The sequence below is a fragment of the Xiphophorus hellerii genome, chromosome 3 (genome assembly GCF_003331165.1).
Source record: "Xiphophorus hellerii strain 12219 chromosome 3, Xiphophorus_hellerii-4.1, whole genome shotgun sequence".
Taxonomy (NCBI): domain Eukaryota; kingdom Metazoa; phylum Chordata; class Actinopteri; order Cyprinodontiformes; family Poeciliidae; genus Xiphophorus; species Xiphophorus hellerii.
The window spans coordinates 32,545,811-32,566,286 of NC_045674.1; the positions used below are offsets into that span (position 1 = coordinate 32,545,811).

The 20,476-nt window shown below is 39.3% G+C and overlaps 1 protein-coding gene across 1 annotated transcript in view; it reads right to left on the reverse strand.

The window, feature by feature from the left end:
* Window positions 1–20,476, reverse strand: part of ascc3 (activating signal cointegrator 1 complex subunit 3) — a 235,171-nt gene that overhangs the window by 12,577 nt on the left and 202,118 nt on the right. Inside the window, exons 31-37 of the mRNA XM_032558087.1 lie at window positions 18,415–18,552; window positions 17,837–17,957; window positions 16,001–16,133; window positions 15,488–15,613; window positions 4,727–4,838; window positions 4,507–4,641; window positions 428–652 (exon numbers count right to left, since the gene is read on the reverse strand). Coding sequence (XP_032413978.1) covers window positions 428–652; window positions 4,507–4,641; window positions 4,727–4,838; window positions 15,488–15,613; window positions 16,001–16,133; window positions 17,837–17,957; window positions 18,415–18,552 — 990 coding nt within the window. The remainder of the gene's footprint in view (window positions 1–427; window positions 653–4,506; window positions 4,642–4,726; window positions 4,839–15,487; window positions 15,614–16,000; window positions 16,134–17,836; window positions 17,958–18,414; window positions 18,553–20,476) is intronic.

Sequence of the window (20,476 nt, forward strand, 5' to 3'; positions counted from 1 at the left end):
AGAATTCGAAGAAAGTTATAGAAAACAAATCTCTAAAAAATGTTTTCACTAATTTTTCTGGCATTTAGCAAAAATAAATAATTTTGGTAATTCTAGCTAACCTAATACAAGAAATGTTTGGTTTGATTGAACTTCTATGGAACTTCTAAATACTACTGTATTTTTCTACACATTTACTTCTCCGGCCATGCCGGCTCCTTTAAATTGGAAACACCTCTCATTTCACCAGACCAGTCAGACTGGAGACTGGCTACGATTCAGCTGAAGACAAAAAACACATTTTGATTGGCTAGTAAAGATTGGTACATTTATCTTGACCAATCAAATTGTTTTTAATAGAGTTGCTGTGGTGCCCAAAGAGTGGAAACAAATTTATAATCCTGAAATAAATAACAGTGCTTGGTGTCAAAGCACTATAATGAGTTACCTGACAGATTCGAATGGCGTTGTCCAAAACTGTTTTTGTATCAGTTGTGTAGTCACTACATAGGAGTTGAGTGTGGCTGAAGTGGGCTTGCAGCAAAAGATGAGTCTTGGTGTGTGCACTGTCAAAGGAGCGGGGGTTGACCTGCAGAGGGAGCTGCTGAGCTAGCTGGCTGTTGAGCTGGTCCTCGTTGTGTCTCACCGGTAGCTCAGCGTATTCCTCTGCGTCCTAAAAAACATCAAAAGTGAAACGAGCAAGTCAGCCCTGGTGAGTCCACTTCAGCTGGAAGATCTGTTGACAAGAAAGGCTTTATCTGTCCCCTTTTTAGATCTCTGTCCTGTTCACCAGTCTGTGTGCTGAACCTGGGTTTCCAAGGCTAAGTTTCAGATGGTCTAAAGCACAACACCACTGAACTGGAGACATGTTCACCAGAAAGATACATCCATCAGGGAACTTAGTCTTATCCCTAGGATTAGGTTTGGCAGTTGCCGGGAGAACAGCACGTTCCCGACTGAATGGGGTAAAGCTTAAAAGGATAAATTTTCTGTACTTATCTGGTGCAGTGAATCCCAAAGTGCTTCACAGTACATTCAGTCATTCACCCATTCACACACACATTTACAATGTAGTAGCTGTTGCTACTACACCCTAGCCACAGCTGCCCTGAGCCACCAGGCCCTCTGGATCTCACCAGGAGGCAAGATGGGTGATGTGTCTTGCCCAAGGACACAGCAACTGAGACAGACATGTAATTGCTTTGAATGGGAAATTCACTGGTTACAGCAGTGGTTCCCAAAGATTTTCTTCTGGGCCCAGTGGTTCCCAAAGATTTTCTGGGCCCCCCTATGGATTACAATAAAACGAAAAAAAAAATCAACTGGGCACACATATCGTTCAACCAGACATAAACCTATACACATATTTTGTTTTCAAACTCCACTGAAGTTTATTTCACACTTCAGGTTGCAACAAAACACACTACAAACCATCTTTACAGTGAAACACTTTTGTGTAACTCTTTTTTTTCATTCATCCATACCGCTTCCTGCTCCCCCCCTGCAATGGCACTGCGCCCCACACTTTGGGAACCACTGGGTTACAGGACAAACTCCTGCCAGAGTTGCTACCTTTGTTTAGACTTAAAGTATGATTGATGATGTTTGCGAGTTTCTTCAGGAGTTAGCCTTGGTTCCTTATTTCCAGTGTTCTTAATGTAATTTTATAATTTTAATATTGTTTCTTTGAATGAATTGTGTGTTTTTTTATGGTTTCATTGAGTGCCAATAAAGGTGTCTCCAAATAAAATGAACTATTATTCTTAATGCTTCCCCATACCAAAACGGTTTTAAGCTCCTGACTCTGAAGTGTCACTAGGAAATGGTCCTTCCTGTTTCAACATGACTGCATCCAGTACATAAAGCAAGATATCCAAGGACATGGATAAGCAAGTTTGGAATGGAAGATTGTCTCTACACAAATAGTTAATCTCAACCAATAAGATACCTTTGATAAAAACAAGAGTAGTCAAATCCTGAAGGAAATTTTGAGAAGCTAAGCTCAAATGTTGTTGTCCATGTGTTGTTAGGTCTGCAGATGTTCATCCTCTCTATTGGGTACCATGGCACTGCATGAGTGCCATGGTACTCATGCATGGTACTCGCCTGTTAAGCAGCTCAGACCCCAACAGTTCGGCAAAAGAGCTGCAAAGGAATATTGTAATTTTACAGTTTATTATAATGGTTCTGCCAAATAAATTGACTTTTTGGACTTTAAAAAAAAATTCTATCTTATACATGATAAGACACTGAGAAACCAAAGCATCTGGTACTGATGCTCATCTGGTCCCCTACAATACTCAGTAGCAAAATCATAACATTACTTGGAAAACCCCATGAGATAAGAAAAAAATAGGTTTTACTTTGAAAGGTTCACAGCTGACTCCTGTGACCTTATCATCATGACAGTGGGTCCAGTTACATAAGACATGTTGGTGCAACTTGGCCTCCAGTACTTATAGTTTTTGGTGGAGGATGTGGGCGTGGCGTTGTGGCAAATTTAGAAGTCATGCCATTGCATAGAGTTTGGCTCTAAACTCAACAGATTTGAGCTAAGCTGCACCAAACCTGCTAAGATCAATCATAATCTACCATCTAACAGTAGTGCAGTCCAATATTTGGCGTGCGTAGCCTTATTCGTCCACTCAAGAAATCTTTAACAAAATGAATCCCCAAGTCCTGCTTTGACCGACAATCATGAAACTTGCCACACCTGTGTAACTTATGTCCTACAAAGAAGTCTCTTGGAATCATAGTCCAAACATTTGCATGAAGTCAGCTAATTTAGATCAAAGCCGCCATGTTATCCGTTTTACTTATGTTGTATGTGAACAAACTGTTCCTACAGTTTTTTTACATACAGGCTTTAGAATCACTCAGCACAATACTGAGGCATTGCAGATCAAAAGTTCTCAAAACCTTTTGGCTGCATTAAAACACGTGGATACGACCAAATCTAAAAATCCAACCATTCGTCATAAAACATCGAGGTGAAATAACTTCCACATACAAGACAATTCTATGATACTTTCTGTGTGTCATAACAGATGCAACACTCATCACATTCTCTGGCAACTGGTGATATCACTTTAGCCCCACTCCCTTTGAACATGACTAGAGCATGTGGGTTTGGCTGAATGGCACTGATCGCCAATGACGTCAAAATGCTGAATTTAGAACAGTGCACTGTGCATGTCCCGTGGCCACATTAGTTTTGGACAAAAAGGAGCGATAGTGAATGAGACAAATCCTATTCAAAACACTGCAGCTTTAACAGAGTGACTCAAGGTATGGTGATTGGGAGCAAATGAAGGAAGTTCTTTTTTTTCTTTTTAAATTCCATTTCCAAAACTCCAAAAGAATACAGAGGAATATTAGTCCTGGAGGCAAGCTTATAAGTGAGAGCAGTTTATTGCAGAAATTGCAACTAAGTCGCCTATAAATGCTTTCAACATTTCAGTGGTAGAAAGGAACCAACAATTGACTTTCCATACCCCATACCAGTCACTCCAACATCGGTGCCGGTAAATTTATAAATTTTTACAGCAGGATGAAAACGTCAACATTCAATACATGATATCCCTCATCGTTAAATTGTAAACACGCCACACACAGTAATGCAGAATATTAAGACATGAGCTTACCTCAGGAGTGCCACTTAGATATGTGTGAAAATTCTCAATGAAATTATCGAGCTGTAAGCACCTACTGAATTCTTTTTTTATTACCGTTTAAACCTTGGTCTATCTCACAAAGCTGACATAAAAAACAAAGTTTGTTGTTGTAGAACTTTTTTATGGCTAGTTCATTTGAATCTCGTGAAGACAAACATGCATGTTTAAACATTTCCATGAAGTTGTGTGTCAAGTAGATATTAGTCATTAACTCTGCTGCAAACTTACAGGAGTATAAAACAAGCAGCAGAGGAGGACTGATATAGGCTCAGTGTCAGCCTAATGTTGTGATATCAAAACAAGCATTAAACAGGTGGGTGGGAAACTCTGGCATTAGGAGGTGTGGGTATTCTCAATTAGTGATCACACTTTAACAATTAGGAGTTACTCAAGAAGAATATGAGTGGTGTGTAGCTAAGCAAGGGGAAGTAAATATGATACAAAATCAATAATTGCAATCAAGTAATCAAACAATAATATTGCAGGTGTGAAGTGACTTCACAGGTGTAAATCACTGTGCTGATTTTATTTTACAGGGTTACTACACAGAATATGCTAAAGCCAGACAATGAATGGATGGATGAATGAATGAATAATGGATGGATGGAAATATATTTCTATACAATTTTTTTCCATTTCATACTTTTCCAGACTTGTAAAACACTCAAAACAGATTCCTTATTTTCTCAGACTGTGTAGGAACTCTGACTCTATTAATGCTGTTTAAAATACTTCTTGACAAATGCAATGTCAATTAGTACCTTTAACTGCAAACTAATTAAAAAAATAAAAAAAGACCTGCTTTAAACTCATCTGCTTCGTTACTAAACTAGATCGTAGGTTTCTGACTCACTGTGAGGACAGAGAGTAGGTCATGCAGAGGCAGCTCGGCTCTCAGTCGTTCCTTAAACATCCGGATGGTTGGATGCTTCAGGTAGTAATAAGAGGCAATGCGACCATATGTCAGTGGCTCAACTGTCTGATCATCCTTAAGGAAAAAGCAAAGAATCTCTGGGTAATAACATGACAGTTGCAAATACAAGAAGTTATACCAACATTACACACCCACATACCTCTTTAATGTCTATGCAGTAAGAGCATTCCAGGTCCAGCAAGCTTCTTTCCACCAAGTTGGACAGGTATTTGTTGATGGACTCATGGCCGATGTCTTCTAGGTTGTAGTAGCTGAGCATCACAGACAATATTGGCTTTTTAGAAGTTTAACTGTGAATGAGCTACAAGACAAGTTGCCAGAAGAAAGCGATTTAACCAAATATTTTATTTCAGAAAAAAAATTTATGCCACAGATTGATGGGCAGTCCTCATCTCATAATATCTTGTAAAGTCCTGGGGTCTCATTTATAAAGGATTGCATAGGATTCATACGAAAAGTGTAAATATGCATAAAGGAAAAATTGCATATGGCAAAAAAAAAGATAAATTATCTTTTAAAAATCTAAGTTGTACCTAAAAGTTTGCGCACAAAGTCCCACCTCAAGTTCTGCCTTTCTGCACAACCACATTCAAATTTGCGCCTGCTGCCTTCCTTTGATGTGGTAGCCGTTTCTCAGGCTCCCTGTCTGGAATCGAATCCCAATTCCCTGTTACCATGGTCATCTTAGTAGATATGTAGAGTACCATACAAAGTTAATAGGGCAGACATTCAAATGAGACATCATTACCATGGATGGCCAGCGTTCGGCTCGAGGTTATCTAGACTCACCAAAGTGGCCAGATGCAAAGCACCTCATGAATCTCAGGTTTGTCTAAATCACAGGTGTCAAACTCCAGTCCTCGAGGGCCGCTGTCCTGCAGTTCTTAGATGTGCCACAGGTACAAAATGGCTTAATTACCTCCTCTTTGTGTAGATCAGTTCTCCAGAGTCTTGCTAATGACCTAATTATTCTATTCAGGTGTGGTGCAGCAGAGGCACATCTAAAAGTTGCAGGACACTGGCCCTTGAGGACTGGAGTTTGACACCCCTGGTCTAAATGAACCAGCAGATCATGTGATTATGATTAACAGGGTAAGAGAAGGGAAAAAACACAATTTCACTTATTCAGAAAGTGATGTCAGTGAGGTGTAGAGCTGAAATCATATTTGATATCCACAGTAACATAAAATAGTGAAAAATGTAAACTCCACTACTGGCATTTTAGGAGCTATGATCCATAGTTGAGCGCTCACAGGTGTGATGATATTAAAGTGAGCCTCTTCTGCGCCCTTGGTGTTTTGAAACGGGGTTAGATGCCAGTACCTTTGGGGTATACAATAGAATACAATATACTTTATTGATACCCAAGGGGAAATGCTTATTCGTTGACAAGCTACTCCATCTGAGGTAATAAATATCAATAATACAAATATAACCATATGAGACAAAGTTTATTATATATATATATAAAAGAGTGATAAGAGTTCAAAATGACTAAATATAAATAAAAACAAGCATGTAAATGCAAACATACTAATCAATAAATAATCTATAAATGAGTGCAGAGAAAATTAGAATTAAATAGCTCAGACTTGTTCATTGTAAAGCCTAATGGCAACAGGCAGAAATAATTTTCTGTGGGGCTCTGTGGTGCACTTTGTATGTATGTATGAGAATCTGGGGGATGCTGGTGTATGCCCAACCAGGATGGCAAGCTTTACTGCATTCAGCACTGGCACTGACATCCCAGATCTCTGGATGACTTCACAAAATTATGTTACTCCTTAAAGTGGGTCCAGGCAATGTTAATTTTTTATTAATTCAAACACCTGTCTGCTAAATTGAATATTGTGAAAACTTTGCTTTAGGATTGAGGCTGCCTTATAAACTTTTCTTGTTTATTTGAGAGGTCCCTATGAATAGTTATGGCTCAGCAGCACACAAATATATCACACTGCAATTTTTGAATGCCTATTCAAAAATAGGCATTTTTAATTTGTAAAGAGATACATATTCAAAAATACTTTATTGATCCCAAAGGGAAATTAAATATTGATGGTAAAAGTTTGATATGTAATTGAAAATCTAAGAAAATCAAGATGAAATATAGATTCTATTCTCCAATTCACCTTCTATGTTGCCATTTCCCCATGTTTCCGAAAGAAGTGCATACTATACAAAGGCTCAGAGTTGGCAGGAGGGACCACACATATTTACGTCAATTTGTGTTTTATAAATCACAACCTTTACGTGGAAAATGGCATATGCCAGTGTCAGACTCAAATTTGTGCATATGCAAGCTTTAGAAATGAGACCCCTGGGGCCTCATGTATAAACGTGCATACGCACCAAAAGTGCGGCGCCATACTTTATACACAAGTTGGCATGTATAAAAATGAATTTTGAGTCAAAAGTATAAGCACAGTTTTTCCCTGGCGTGAAAATATGAGGCAGCCAAGCAAACTTTTTCTGTGGACAATATCAAGATACAAAGCATCAAAACTCACCGAAATCCACTGAAACCTGACTACATTAAGTTATTTAGAACAAGAAGCATCAAACCCGATGTTTTTTTTGTGATTTTAATAATTTATTGTTTAAACGTAAACATTGAAAATGAACCGCATTTATCCTCAGACAATAACAACACGCACACAAATTTATGGGTGGCGACAGGGCGGACCAGCAGCTGCGCTCTATTTCCCGCTAATTGGGATGTATGAAGTAAAGATGAGGATGTGCGTGCGCCAGGGATGGGACGTAACGAAGTACAAATACTTCATTGCTGTACTTATGTAGCAAGTGTGTAAAACTGTTTATATTTCACCTCAAATCCATCCTCTTTACCTGTGTATATTTGTTTTTCTTAGTTTTTGAATTGTATTTTATTTTGGCGGAGAAGCTTTTATTTTCTTGTTTCCTGTTTCTGGCCATATCCTGTGTGTTCGCGCTGCCCTCCTCAGTTCGCGCGAGTTGCACTGGGCAGAGGTAAGCGTACAAAGCTGTCGTCTGTTTGTGTATTAAAGTATTCAAAATGTCCTAAAAAGTATGTTTGCCAAACTGACAAGTTGTTACATATTGTTCCCCAACTGTTTTATGTATACCGCAGCACTGTACTGGGTATTTTATTCCCACGTTAATGACATTTATTGAGTTTACCATGCCAATGTGGTTATTTTTGTTCTTTTGATTGGTTAAGGTGTGTGTGGGAAAGCCAGAGCCCAAGAACTGGTGTGCTGAGAATATACTTGTTTTAAACAGGTATGTGAGTTGCTTCAAAATGTCATCTGAATGTTAGATTAATGTATTTAGTATATTTTCATATTATAATGGAAAATCCTTTTTGTTATTAATTCAATTTGAACTATAAAAATTGTAACTAATGGGCAGATTATTTTTGTTTGGGTCTTATTTTAATTGTCTTGACATTTTACTTTATTATTTGTGAACGTCTGAGAGAATTTTGGTTGGTTTTAACACAGTCCTGTATCAGTTCGCGCCGAGCTGCACTGGGGAGAGGTGTGTGTGGGAAAGCCAGAGCCCAAGAACTGGAGTGCTAAGAATATTCTTGTTTTAAACAGAATAAACCTGCCCTACTGCTGCAATACACCCCGATGTCCTCGTCTGCTGGTTCCTTTTGCCTATTACACACAACGCAGAGTACATACAACAGATGAGTCGGATGAGAGCGGCTACACTTAAGTACAATTTTCGTGTATCTGTACTATACTTAAGTAGATTTAATAATGGATACTTTCGACTGTTACTCCACTACATTTTACAGTAAGTATCTGTACTTTCTACTTCACTACATTTCTTCAAAACCGTCGCGTTGCTCGTTACATCCAAGTCACATTGCACTTTTTTCCCGTTAAAATGTGAAGTTCAGGGACTTAACGTGGTGCTGTAAAATCCAAGCAATAACGTGACTTATTAATTATGTCTGTCTGTTGTCACCCATCGCCTCCCCCTTTCACTCGCATGCGGAGCTCCAAGACATTTGCAGCGGTTTCTTCTGAGATGTCTGTCTAATCGTCAGTAATAGAATTCTGCTACATAAATCATAAGATATGGCGACATGTAAATTCAACAGCGCTTCATCCAACTTTTATCATCACTTGGAAAGGAAGCTTAAAGAAAGGTAAGCTCTGTGGACACACATATGTTGCATCTGCGATGAAAAAAAGTTGTCACTCATGCGCTGAATTTTTGTGTGGACGTGTTGACTGAGGTGTGGCATATATGGGACATACAACAAGTCTATCATTAACTGGCATGAGGAGAGCCTAAGCCAAAATGAGTTCCAAGTTCAGCTCTCAAGTGTAACAGTTGCCACATGAGCCTCAGTAGGAGGCTTTATTAGTTCAAAATGCCAGTATATGTGTGTAGCGTTAAAAATCAGATAAAAGGTACAGGTTTTTGAAAGGATGGTAAAAACAGCTAAACATTCTGCTATATCACAGAAAGCTAGTCAGAACTTTAATGTAAACTGAAGTTCTAGCAACAATGACATTTATTTCTGTTCTCCAGGTACCTTAGATTTAGAAAAGTTCTCATTCAATCAAGAGGTTTGTTTCAGATGGAAATTGAGACAGGGATCTCTCAAAAGATAAAACAATGTGAAAGCAGCATTATATTTTAAATAAATGTTTCTGTTTTGTAATAATATTACAAATTATGTACTGAAAATATTTTTTTTACAGTTCTCTAAGGAACACCTTTATTGATATTACAGAAGTCAGATGCTCCTCATAGTTGCTGAGGAAAATGCGCAACTTTCCTTGCATTTTTCTTTTTATTTTAGATGATTTCTTTAAGGTTGGAAGGCCAATTGCCATCACCTTCATCTTTTACATCAGAATTATGTCAGATTTAACCGCAATAACACAGATGCATCAATTAAAAATCATTCAGAGAACCTGTCCACTTCTTATTTTACTCTTGCCACAGATAAAATCTTCCTGACTCAACAAAAGAAGTACTTCTCTTTGGAGCAAAAGTGTATAATTCCACTCATATTCAAGGGATGGAACCAGCAGCAAAGAGATGTTGGCGTTACAATTAATGTGTGCTAAATGACAAGTATTCCTTTTATCCCACATGTTACCAGCATAAACCTCTAAGGACTGCATGTGTTTATTATCATACAGATTTCACAGGGCCTGTCTTATTAAGTTATATCCATTAGCATTATCACCGCCAGGCTCCTTATGGAGCAGGGCATTGCGGTTAATGATTCCCCTGGGACTCCTCTGCTGTGCTTGCTGTGTTGTGGCTATTAAAGCTGAAATAATGGGTGATTTATTGCATTTGGAGGAAGAAGACACAAGAGCAGAGAAAAAGTGGGGTGTTCCCCGTTCAGAGGCTAAATCCGAAGAACAAATGTTTCAGCTCATGCAGTTTAAATTCATGTTTTGAGATGGTGTTACGTTCCAATCATTTGGTTCAAATATAGGAACTAAATGGTGTGAGTCTGACTCAATCGTGACAGAATGAGAGGGTTTATGCTTAATTAAAATGTCTGAACTGTTTACAGCTGAAGACTCTGAGAGACCCTAACATTGATTAGATAAGAGATAAGATAAGATTTATTTGTCATTGTCATCAACAGATTACAACGAGATTGAGATTAGATCTGTAGCATGAGACACCTGAACAGATATGATTAACTGTTAGTGTATATATGTGTTCTTGGTGCAGACATGCAGACATTTTCAACTTTACACACAGTACATCACAGAGGTAACTAAACCAATCAATTAAAAAACTTGCCTTTAGAATTAATCTGGCATCAGAGAAGAACTCCATCAGTCACTAAGTGGGACTGAGAGTGAACTTTTGGTTCAGGTACAGTAAATCCTGACTCTTGCATTCTTGTTGTTTTATAGGACCAACAAGAATCTGTCTTACAAATTTAAGGCAGTATAGTCAACAAATTGGATGACACAGGCATCTTCCATTACATCTCTGTTCTACCTCTCAAGTCTCTCTCTTTTTTCTTTTTTTTTTTTACTTTATTTTTATTCAATTTTTAAACATACAATTACATACAATCGAACATGAGGGCTAGGGCAGGTGGCATGTATTCACACTGATGGACATTACAATGTTACAGATATTTCACTGTTTAAAATCACAAATGGTAAGCAACAAGGAAAACTCCCAGGTGTCTGTCCGAGTGATGTGGAGTCACAAACATCATCTGTTACACACCTTTGGCAATAAAATGATTCCATTTTTCCCAGAGTTTCTCTCCTTTCTCCTTCTTGAGCCGTATTGTAAAAGTCAACATTTCCATATTGTGGATCAGGTTTATAATATTCACAAGAAGCTTCAGAGTTGGAGGTCTAGGTTGGAGCCAACATTTAGTAATCGCTTTCTTGTTGGAATCAAAAGTATCTTCAGCAAGTATGCTTCCCCATTACTGAGTCCCTCAGGAAGTATTCCGAGGTACATAACGGAAAACGAAAAGGCTAAAGTTATACCCAGGATTTCATAGATTACTTGATTAACATCCTTCCAGAAAGTCTTCAACAGAGGACAGTCCCAAAAAATATGAAAGCAGCCCGCAGAAACCACACCGCACTCCCTCCAGCAACAGAGCTGTGAACCACCCAGCTTCGACCTCTGCTTCGGTGTAATAAAAAATCTGATTAGATTCTTCCAGCCGAAATCGCGCCATGTTAAGGAATTTGTGGTAGACAGAGTGTTCCTCCAAATATTCATCCAAGCCTCAGGTAAAATTATTACGTCTGATTCCTTTTCCCATCGTTGTCTAATATAATTAGTCGAGTTCTTATTCATAGATGTTAAGTTTCTGTAACATTTGCCGATGGTGCCTTTTGTATTTTTGCCAGCATATGAATCCATAAATATTTGTAATATTCCTGGCTCTGCATCCAGGTCAGGGGTTTTGATTTCCTTCCTAAAGAAACTTCGGACCTGCAAATAACGGTAAAAATCTTCTCTGCCCATCTCATAAGTCCGGCACAAATCCTCAAATTTTGCTAACTCCCCATTTTTTATTATATTACAGAATGCAGTGATTCCCTGTTTCGCCCATCTTCTATATTTGTGGTCTATCGATGCTGGGAGGAAACGTGGGTGGTACGCAGGCCAACTCAATACTCCTGTTTGTGGAGATTAAACTTTTTAACCACCTCTGCCCACTTTTTCAAAGAGAAACTCAAACATAAATTTTGTAGTTGGTATACCTGGGGCAGCCCATCAAGGCATCCCAGAACAGACTGTATGGGAAAGTCCAACAAAGAAAGCTCAATGTCCTTCCATTTAGCCTCATAGGCTGGATTACACCAGTTCACCAGAGGTTTAATCTGGGCAGACAAGTAATAATCCACCAGGCAAGGCAGGCCCATCCCGCCCTCATCCCCAGGCAGCTGCAGGGTCGAGTATCTTACTCTTGGCCTTTTATTGCTCCATATAAACCTTGAAAAACGCTTATCCCACTCCCTAAATTGTTTTGCTGGAACCTCTACTGGAAGTGCTGCAAATATGTATAATAGTCTTGGAAGAACATTTATCTTTATTGTTCGGATTCTGCTGCCGAAGTCAAGGGGAAGCAGGCTCCACCTGTCCAGGTCCTTATATATTTTCTTATTTATTCGTTTATAATTAATTTCATATAATTGAGCCAAATTTTTTGTTAGTATAACACCCAAATACTCTATTTGTAGTTGATGCCAATTGAATTGATAACTATTTATTAACTGTTTTGATGGGACAAAATGGAAGGTCAAAATTTGAGTCTTTTGTATGTTGAGTTTATAACCTGAGAGTCTGCCATATGTTTCCAGAATGTTCATAAGTGATGGAATACCAGATTCAGGGTTTTTAATTACTACTAGAACATCATCCGCATACAAGCATATTTTGTTTTCCACATTCCCTATTGTCACCCCCTCCAACCCAGACTCCTCTCTAATAACCTGAGCCAATGGTTCAATAAAAAGATTAAAGAGTAGTGGGCTTAATGGGCAGCCCTGCCTACATCCTCGTTGTAATGTTATTTGATTCGAAAGGCTTCCATTAATTTTAATTCTTGCTTGCTTTTGATCTTTTCCTGTTCCAACTTCCCCTTTAACAACACAAATCTGCCTTCTTTATCTTTATGTTCTGAAATAAAATCAAATCTGATGTTGTTTGATATAAGAATGGCTACCCCTCTTTTTTTCCCCGATCTGTGAGAAGCAAAATATGTTTTTCTATAACCCATTTTCTTTATTTTCTCATGTTCTTCATTTGACAAATGTGTTTCCTGTAAGAAACCAATGTCAACCTGCTCTCGTTTAAACTTTGAAATGATCTTGCTTCTTTTAATGGGATTTTTTTATACCATTCACATTCAGCGTCTGTATATTATAACACTGCATATTCTCTAGACACCAATATGTTTTTTTCCACCTGCATGACAACACTCCTAGCCCTCAGAACACACAAAGAACAGAAATACATAAAAACAGAACTTGTCATAACAATGAACAGGTCTTCCAAATAGGAGGATCCTTTATTCCTCTTAATGTAGGGGGAAGTGCCACTAAGTGGGGCCCCTGCCTAGTTGCCTACTTAAAGGAAGGAAACTGAAAATGCTAATTTAAGAGTCACCTGCATCGGTTCTTCATTACTCCAATTATGAAGGGGGGGTCACAGTCCTCACCATACTCCTGCGCAGAGACAGCCACCCCGTGACACACTGGTACTAATCAGATGGTCTGCTTCTCTCGCTCCAAGATGATCAATTGTTTCTTCGGTGGGGATAAGGAGGATTATTCAACCATAGCAACGTCCTCTCCGCCTGGCCGCTGAAACACCTTCAGCTTTTCCCATGCGCTCTCTCTCAGGCCAGGCGCGATCCCAACGCGTCGCGGTTCCACTATATCCGTTGACAGAAGATTGTTGATCGCCTCCGCTGTGATGACTTTGGACCTATTTGCAGACACCGGTCCCACCGTGAATCCACGTCTTCTTAGGTCCAGCGCAGCCTCCTCCGCGCTGCTGTAGATGACCATGCCGGAGTCAAAGTGCACACGCATTTTGGCCATCGGGGTTTGGAACCGGATAGCGTTTTCTTTGAGTGCTTTCTTAACCGGAGCATACTCTCTCCTCTTCAGTTGTATGTTTTCATAATCGTGGTCGAAGAATATGCGTTTTTCTTGTATATATATAGGCTTCTTCCACGCCGCGCGGAGAATTTGTTCTTTAACGTTAAATTTCAGGAAGCGTACCACCGTGGACCGAGGTGGAGCACCCGCTGGAGGCTGCGCACCCAGCGCTCTGTGGGCTCTCTCTATCCCCAGATTCTTCTCACTGCCTAGATCCAAACTGTCCCCGAGTTCAGTTTTAAGCATGTTTTCCATGTACCTCTGCATTGAGGTACCTTCTGCATTTTCAGGGATGCCATATACCCGCAAATTATTCCGGCGTGAGTGTCCTTCCAAATCCGTGATCTTCTCCCGAAGTAATTTCTGGTCATTTAGCAGCTGGACGATAGCATCTCTCACTCCAATGTCCCAACTCTCTTTCTCTGCCATGCTCTTCTCCATTTCTCCAAGACGCTTACCCATCTCCTCGGTCTTGTTGATAGCGGCGCTAACCCGTTGATTTATTTCGTTTGTCAGCTCGTTCAATAGGACTTTAATTTCCTCCTTTAAGCTCATTCTCACTTGCGCTAACTCCTTCTTCATTTCTGATTTGAGGTCCCGCATGTCCTCCGCCATTACTTCACTCACCACCTTTCTTAGTGAACTAATTGTAGCAGGCAAGGCCTCATCCGCCATCTTATCTCCTTCCTCAACCGCGTGTGTTCCGCAGGCTTCGCTTTCGTGTTGCATTTCCGAGTTCCGAGACTGGACTCGTTCCTTCTTGTTTTTATCCCCACTCATTCTTCTTGAGAGAGAGTAACTTTTAACATACTAAACCTTGGATTGGGGGGGGGTTATATCTAGCGACGCAGGACCTCTTTTCTATGCTGCCACACTGTTCGCCATGACACCCTCAAGTCTCTCTTGATAAGGAGACCAATGCAACAACAGATTCAGACACTGATGTCCTTAGCTCCTTTTTCTTAAAAATGTAGATAAACCAGCATACTGATTAATTTACTTAACTAAAGGTTATACAGTCATGATCAATAAATTTGAATATGCATTCCAAAGAAGTTTATATATTTTTTTTTTCTCATTTTAAATGTCATGTTTTCATTAACTGTAAGGAGAAAACCATAATTAGCAGAAAAAGTCTTTCAAACAACTACCTGTGTGTAATTAATGTATGTAATGTGTTTCATTTTGTGATAAACTTACAGAACTAAATGGACTTTTCAATAAAATTGCAATTTATTGAATGGGTCTATATATTGGGTTGATATTCTCATCAACACAAAAGCCTTGAATACCACAGGAACAAATAAGATACAAGTCCAGCACATTTCAGAGGATTTCTCCCAGTGAAGTCAACAGAAAAAAGATGAATCTGAAAACTTTTGCAGAAACTCATAATCTGGATGTTGGTTTTACCTGATAATTAACAGAAATGCTACCCGAAACAACAGGGAAAATTAACAATTACTGACATTGTTTTCCTAGAATATACACACAATGAATAATGAGCCACGAGAATTCCAAGATAACCAGTGCTTTGGATTCCTGACCAGTAAAATCCATCAGCCAACCTTTAACGTGGTCAGACAGCCGTGAAATACCAACAGGCTGGAATGTTCTGAAATAGAAGGTCTAAAGAGCAGATGTTGAACTGCAAAATGACGGCACACCTCTAACTGGGTCTGATTTTAGGTGTAATTCAGGGATATGTTTGCTTTTGTTTTGATCTGAACCCTCTTCCATTGTTGTTCTTAACGTGAGCAGTGTGTTCCTCTACAACAAACCTGGGATTCATCACCAGCCGTCTGAAGAAGTATGTCCATGTGATGTAATCCATTGCGTCCTGCTTGGACGAGATGGTTCCGGCTGCAATTTCAGCATTCAGATGGTCTGACAGCACACTGAGGAGGCTGAGGACACAAGAACCAGACAGAGATATTGATGAGTGGCTGAGCTAACATCCTTTGCTGCTACACAAAAAAACAAAAAATGTCACTGTATTGTACCCAACCAATACCTATAGCACCAGTCACTTGTGGATAAGTGAAATATTACCTTCCACTGAAATCTGTAATTTTTATTTTCTAAAGTTCAATCTTTAAAATGTAATTACATACCCAAACATTTCTTAGGAGTTATGCCAAGCAAAAGCCTTTTCTGTCCAATTACCAAGTAGAGAACCAGAGGAGTTTACTAAACTGGAACTTTAACTGGACATGTTCTGTGTACTTTATACACGGAGAGATGCAGGCATTTGTTGTGTAAAAGAGGAAATTCAGCAAACAAGCGTCTGTTACCTGGACTCAACAGGGAACGGTTCATAGAGAAACTTCTTGTAGAAATCCTTCTTGATGTCATGGACCAGAATAACTGCTTTGCCCTGGTCATCAAACTGTGGACGACCAGCTCGTCCCATCATCTGCAGGACATCTACATGAACAATACAATATTACAACAGACTGTTTTTTCAACCCATTTTGCAACTGCTTTTAAATAGGCCAATCTGTACAGTAATTTTAATCAAGTGTAACTGTTGTTATTTTTTCTCATTATTTGAACTTTTTTTCATCTAAGACAAGTTCACAACGCTGGTTAGTATCAGAAAACAAAGCAAAGTAAGAAGATATTGAGTTTAAAAGATAGTTTGGTGTAAATACACCCCCCAGTCACTTTTTTGTTTAGAACTGCCTTAACACTTAGCAGCAAAGACTCAACAAGCTGTTGAAAACACCCCTGGAGATTTGAATCCATATTAACATGTTTTGGCTGAACATCCATGATGTAAATCTTGTGTTCCAGATCCCATCAATGATCTGTTGGATTAGAGTCTAATGACTGTGGAGACCATGGAATACAGTGAAGTCATGTCCAAGAAACAAAGTGAGAGTATTGATCTATGTTATAAGATATATTAAAGCAGCCATCAGGGGATAGTTATACTGGGGTCATACAGGAATGGACATAGTCAGTAGTAGTCTCATTTTGACAGACTTGTGACCTCATTTTTATGTTCTTGTGTGACAAGTGTGGCACCTGGTGTGGGTTTTCTGCTGCTGTTGCCAATCTACTTGAAAGCTTGGTGTATCGTCCATTCTGAAATGGCATTCATCATACCTTGGTTGTACTGGTATGATGGTGGTGGTAAGTGGTTATTGGAGCCACTGCTTCACAGTAAATTGAGTTCTGCTGTGGTTTACTGTAGTGAAGAAAGAGGTGAACCAAAAAGCAAAGCTCTCTGTTTACTTTCTGAACCTCACCCACAGTCTTGAGACAGGGATCAGGACTGACAGAACGAGAATCCAGCTCCTGAAAACAAGCTTCTTCTGGAGACTGGCTAGACTCAGTCTTTATGACAGGTTAAGGAGCTCAAAACTGAACCGCTTCTTTTTCTCATTAAAAGGGATAAGTTGAAGTGGTTGGGCATCTGATCAGGATGTTTCCTGGATGCCACTGCTAGTTTTAAGGGCCTGTATCACCGGAGGTAGACGCTGGGGATTCCCCAGAGCTCACTGAAATATTTCACCAGAAGGTGGGATTATAACTGGAAATGTTCTGTGTACTTTATACAAGGAGAGGCATAGACATTTGTTGAAACTGTTGCCCCTGTGATCCTATCTCGGATAAACAGAAGACAATGGATAGATAGATAGATGGATGACACTCTTTCTTGAGCAACCCTTCACCTCGAACCAGTCCTGCCCCCATGACCATTGACATCAACATACACTTTGTCTATACTACTGCCAGTCACTGAATACTTTTTCTTTTTTTTAACACTCACTGTAAAGCTGAGAAATGGTTATGTGGAAATCAGCAGTTTCTGAAATACTCAGACTTGCCTGACTGCCAAAAACAACCAGTCCACGTTCAAAGTCACTTAGATCCCAAATCTCTCCATTCTGATGTTTGCTTTGAACCTCATTAGGTCATCCGCACCACCTAGTGATGGCTTAAGACATCACTAGGTGGGATTAAGGGATTAAGTTCATGTCATGTGATTGACTGCTTTGCTAGTTGCATTGACAATCAATTAATCAGGTGTACCTCAAAGTGGCAGTTTAGTGTATTTGGTACATATCTGTACTACACTGACTTTATCAGATGCAGAAGTGAAAATATCCAAGCCTGTGTACCTGTAATGGGATAGTCCACATAGCGCCTGGATTTTCCATCGTAGTATTCTGTTCCCTTGACAACCACCAGGTGAGCAGGAAAGTTTACTCCCCATGCCAAAGTACTGGTGGCGATCAGAACCTGTTAATGTTTTTTACAGGAATGAAAATGTAACAAAAAATATGATAATCTAGAAGATAACAATCATCAGCAAGTCTATGTGGAAAATCTTTCATATAACAACTACAAGACACAATCCACAAGACAAAACAGAACAGGTGCTCAGAAATATCAGCATTCAGTACTACAGTTCCCATACAATCCTTTAAACAAGATTACAGAGGGCTAAAGGAAATCACTAGTGGACAGCAAATATTTGGAAGAAATTACTTGTCCCAAATGTCATTCAGACATGGCATTCATGTCTGAATGACATTTGAATGCCATGTCTGAATGAACAACACATCAAACCTAGTTAAATTTATTTCAACCATGAAGTAAAATTAGTAGGAATGATGATTCCATACTTTTTACCAGGTGTTGGATTACTTGTAAACAATGAAATATAAACAAGTGACTATGCTGCTGCAGCTCATACCTGGATCTTGCAGTTGACAAACAGCTCCTCCACAGTCTTTCTGTCCCGTTCATGAAGACCTGCATGGTGCATGCCAATCCCAAAGGCTAAGGTCAGCTTCAAGTTGGAATCTCTCACTGTGGCAATGACGTCCTCTATCTGCAGACGGATCAGAGCAAAAAATATGTCAAAAACACACCAGACCACAGAGGATGAATACTTTACGAGGGTTAAGACTGGTCCCTAGTTTCATGATAGTGCATGTGTGAAAAAAAAGTTATTCTGTATAACTTTTTATACAGAATAATTTGATATATTATCCCTCCGATAACATAATATGTGGAAATAAACAGCTTGCAGCAATATATTTGTGCAAATAATGCTAACACTAACCATAATGCTATATGAACACTTTCCTGGAATCTGTAGTCAGACGTTAAGAAGACGTAGTTACCAGTGATGGTTCAAGGTCTCACTACCCTGGGATTTATCGTAAGCGGATCATTTTAGCAGGATTTGGCTGACAGTTTGGGAATGTCCCTGTCATCCCTCAGCAAAGCAAACATCTGGTGAAAACGAGCATCTGGATCATCTTAGGAACTACTTCTCAGTCCAATGCGCCTAAGAACACCGTGAAAGGCTTAATGTAGAAACGTTGTTGTGATAAGGTGCTGAAGTTGGAGTGTCGAAAAGATCAGGAGCTTCTTAAAGAGACAGAGGCCCAGTTTCAAGGCATTACATTACAAAGTCAAATTTACATTCAATTTCTATAATAACTTAAGGTAACATCACTTGACTGTGCTATAAAAGGGCACTATGTGCTTGGAATATACACAATATTACCCCTTTAAATAATTTGCTTTTAAAACTTTTTGCTTTAATTTGTTTGTGAGGTAACCTTGTGAGCTCTGAGTGGTACCTTTTAAATAAAATGCATTATTAGTATTAACGATAGTGTTGGAAAGCAGCAGCCACTATCGTTATTGGTGCATATATACTAATTATATTTACAGGTGGCGATAGGCATCTCGCGGTATCTCCAGCTGCACTCCATTTCATCTAAATTGCAATGTATAAAGGAAAGGTGCACGACTACATGAGTGGACATCGTTTTATAGATCTGATTATTTTTGTTAAAGTTGTCCCTTTGCCAAGTATTAGTTTGAAACAGTGAAGTGCAGTCAGGGGAGGAAAAAATAATATATAATGAGAAGATATTTTATATTGCTGTTTTAACCCTGTGGTTTATACTATAAAGTATTTATTTTTAATTTAGTTTAACCAATTTTGATGATTTTTTTCTTCAAAATCCCTGAATTTTCACAATTTCCCATTCAAATGCTCGGAAGCACAGCTGGCGAGGCAGCAGCGAGCTGAGCCTCACCTTGGATTGTGCAACCTCTCACTAACTGCGCTGGCTACCGTTCAATGGGAGCATGTTCCTCCTCTCTGCACATCACCAATAAAATGGTTAAAAACATTTCAAATATGAACTGATTTTCCATAATTTAACTTATGTATATAATGTACAGTGTTTTTTGTCACCAACTGTGTGTGTAACGTGTTTCGTGTGCTGAGGAGCGATCAGAAATGGCAGAGTTTTGAGGTGAGGCAGGCAGTTTTCTGCATGGCAGGGGGCACTCAGGATCCCAGACATTGGTCTTGTGACTCCACGTCTGCAGGGTAAGAGACAGCGCGCCAGCCATACAGTAAATAAGTCAAGTGCAGCAATATATTTATTGTTTTCTCCTCTCTTCTGACATTAACATGGATGACTACATTTCTACACTTAAACAGTTTTCTAGAGTGGATTATCAATCAAAGCAGGAAATAATACCAAAGGAAGACCAACACCGGAGCTGAAAGGTTATGTGAGTATTTGGTTTTCTGTGTGTTTATTTAGGTCCTGTGTCATCCCGTCTGCCCCTCGTTTCCCCTAATTACCTTCCCTGTGTATTTATACCCACCTGTGTCTCTTGTTCCCTGTCGGGTCCTTGTCATTGTCATTGCCATTGCTGTCTTTTGTCGTCGTTCCCTCGTTGCAGTGCTACCAGTGTTGAGTTTCTTGCCTCTTAGTTCACCT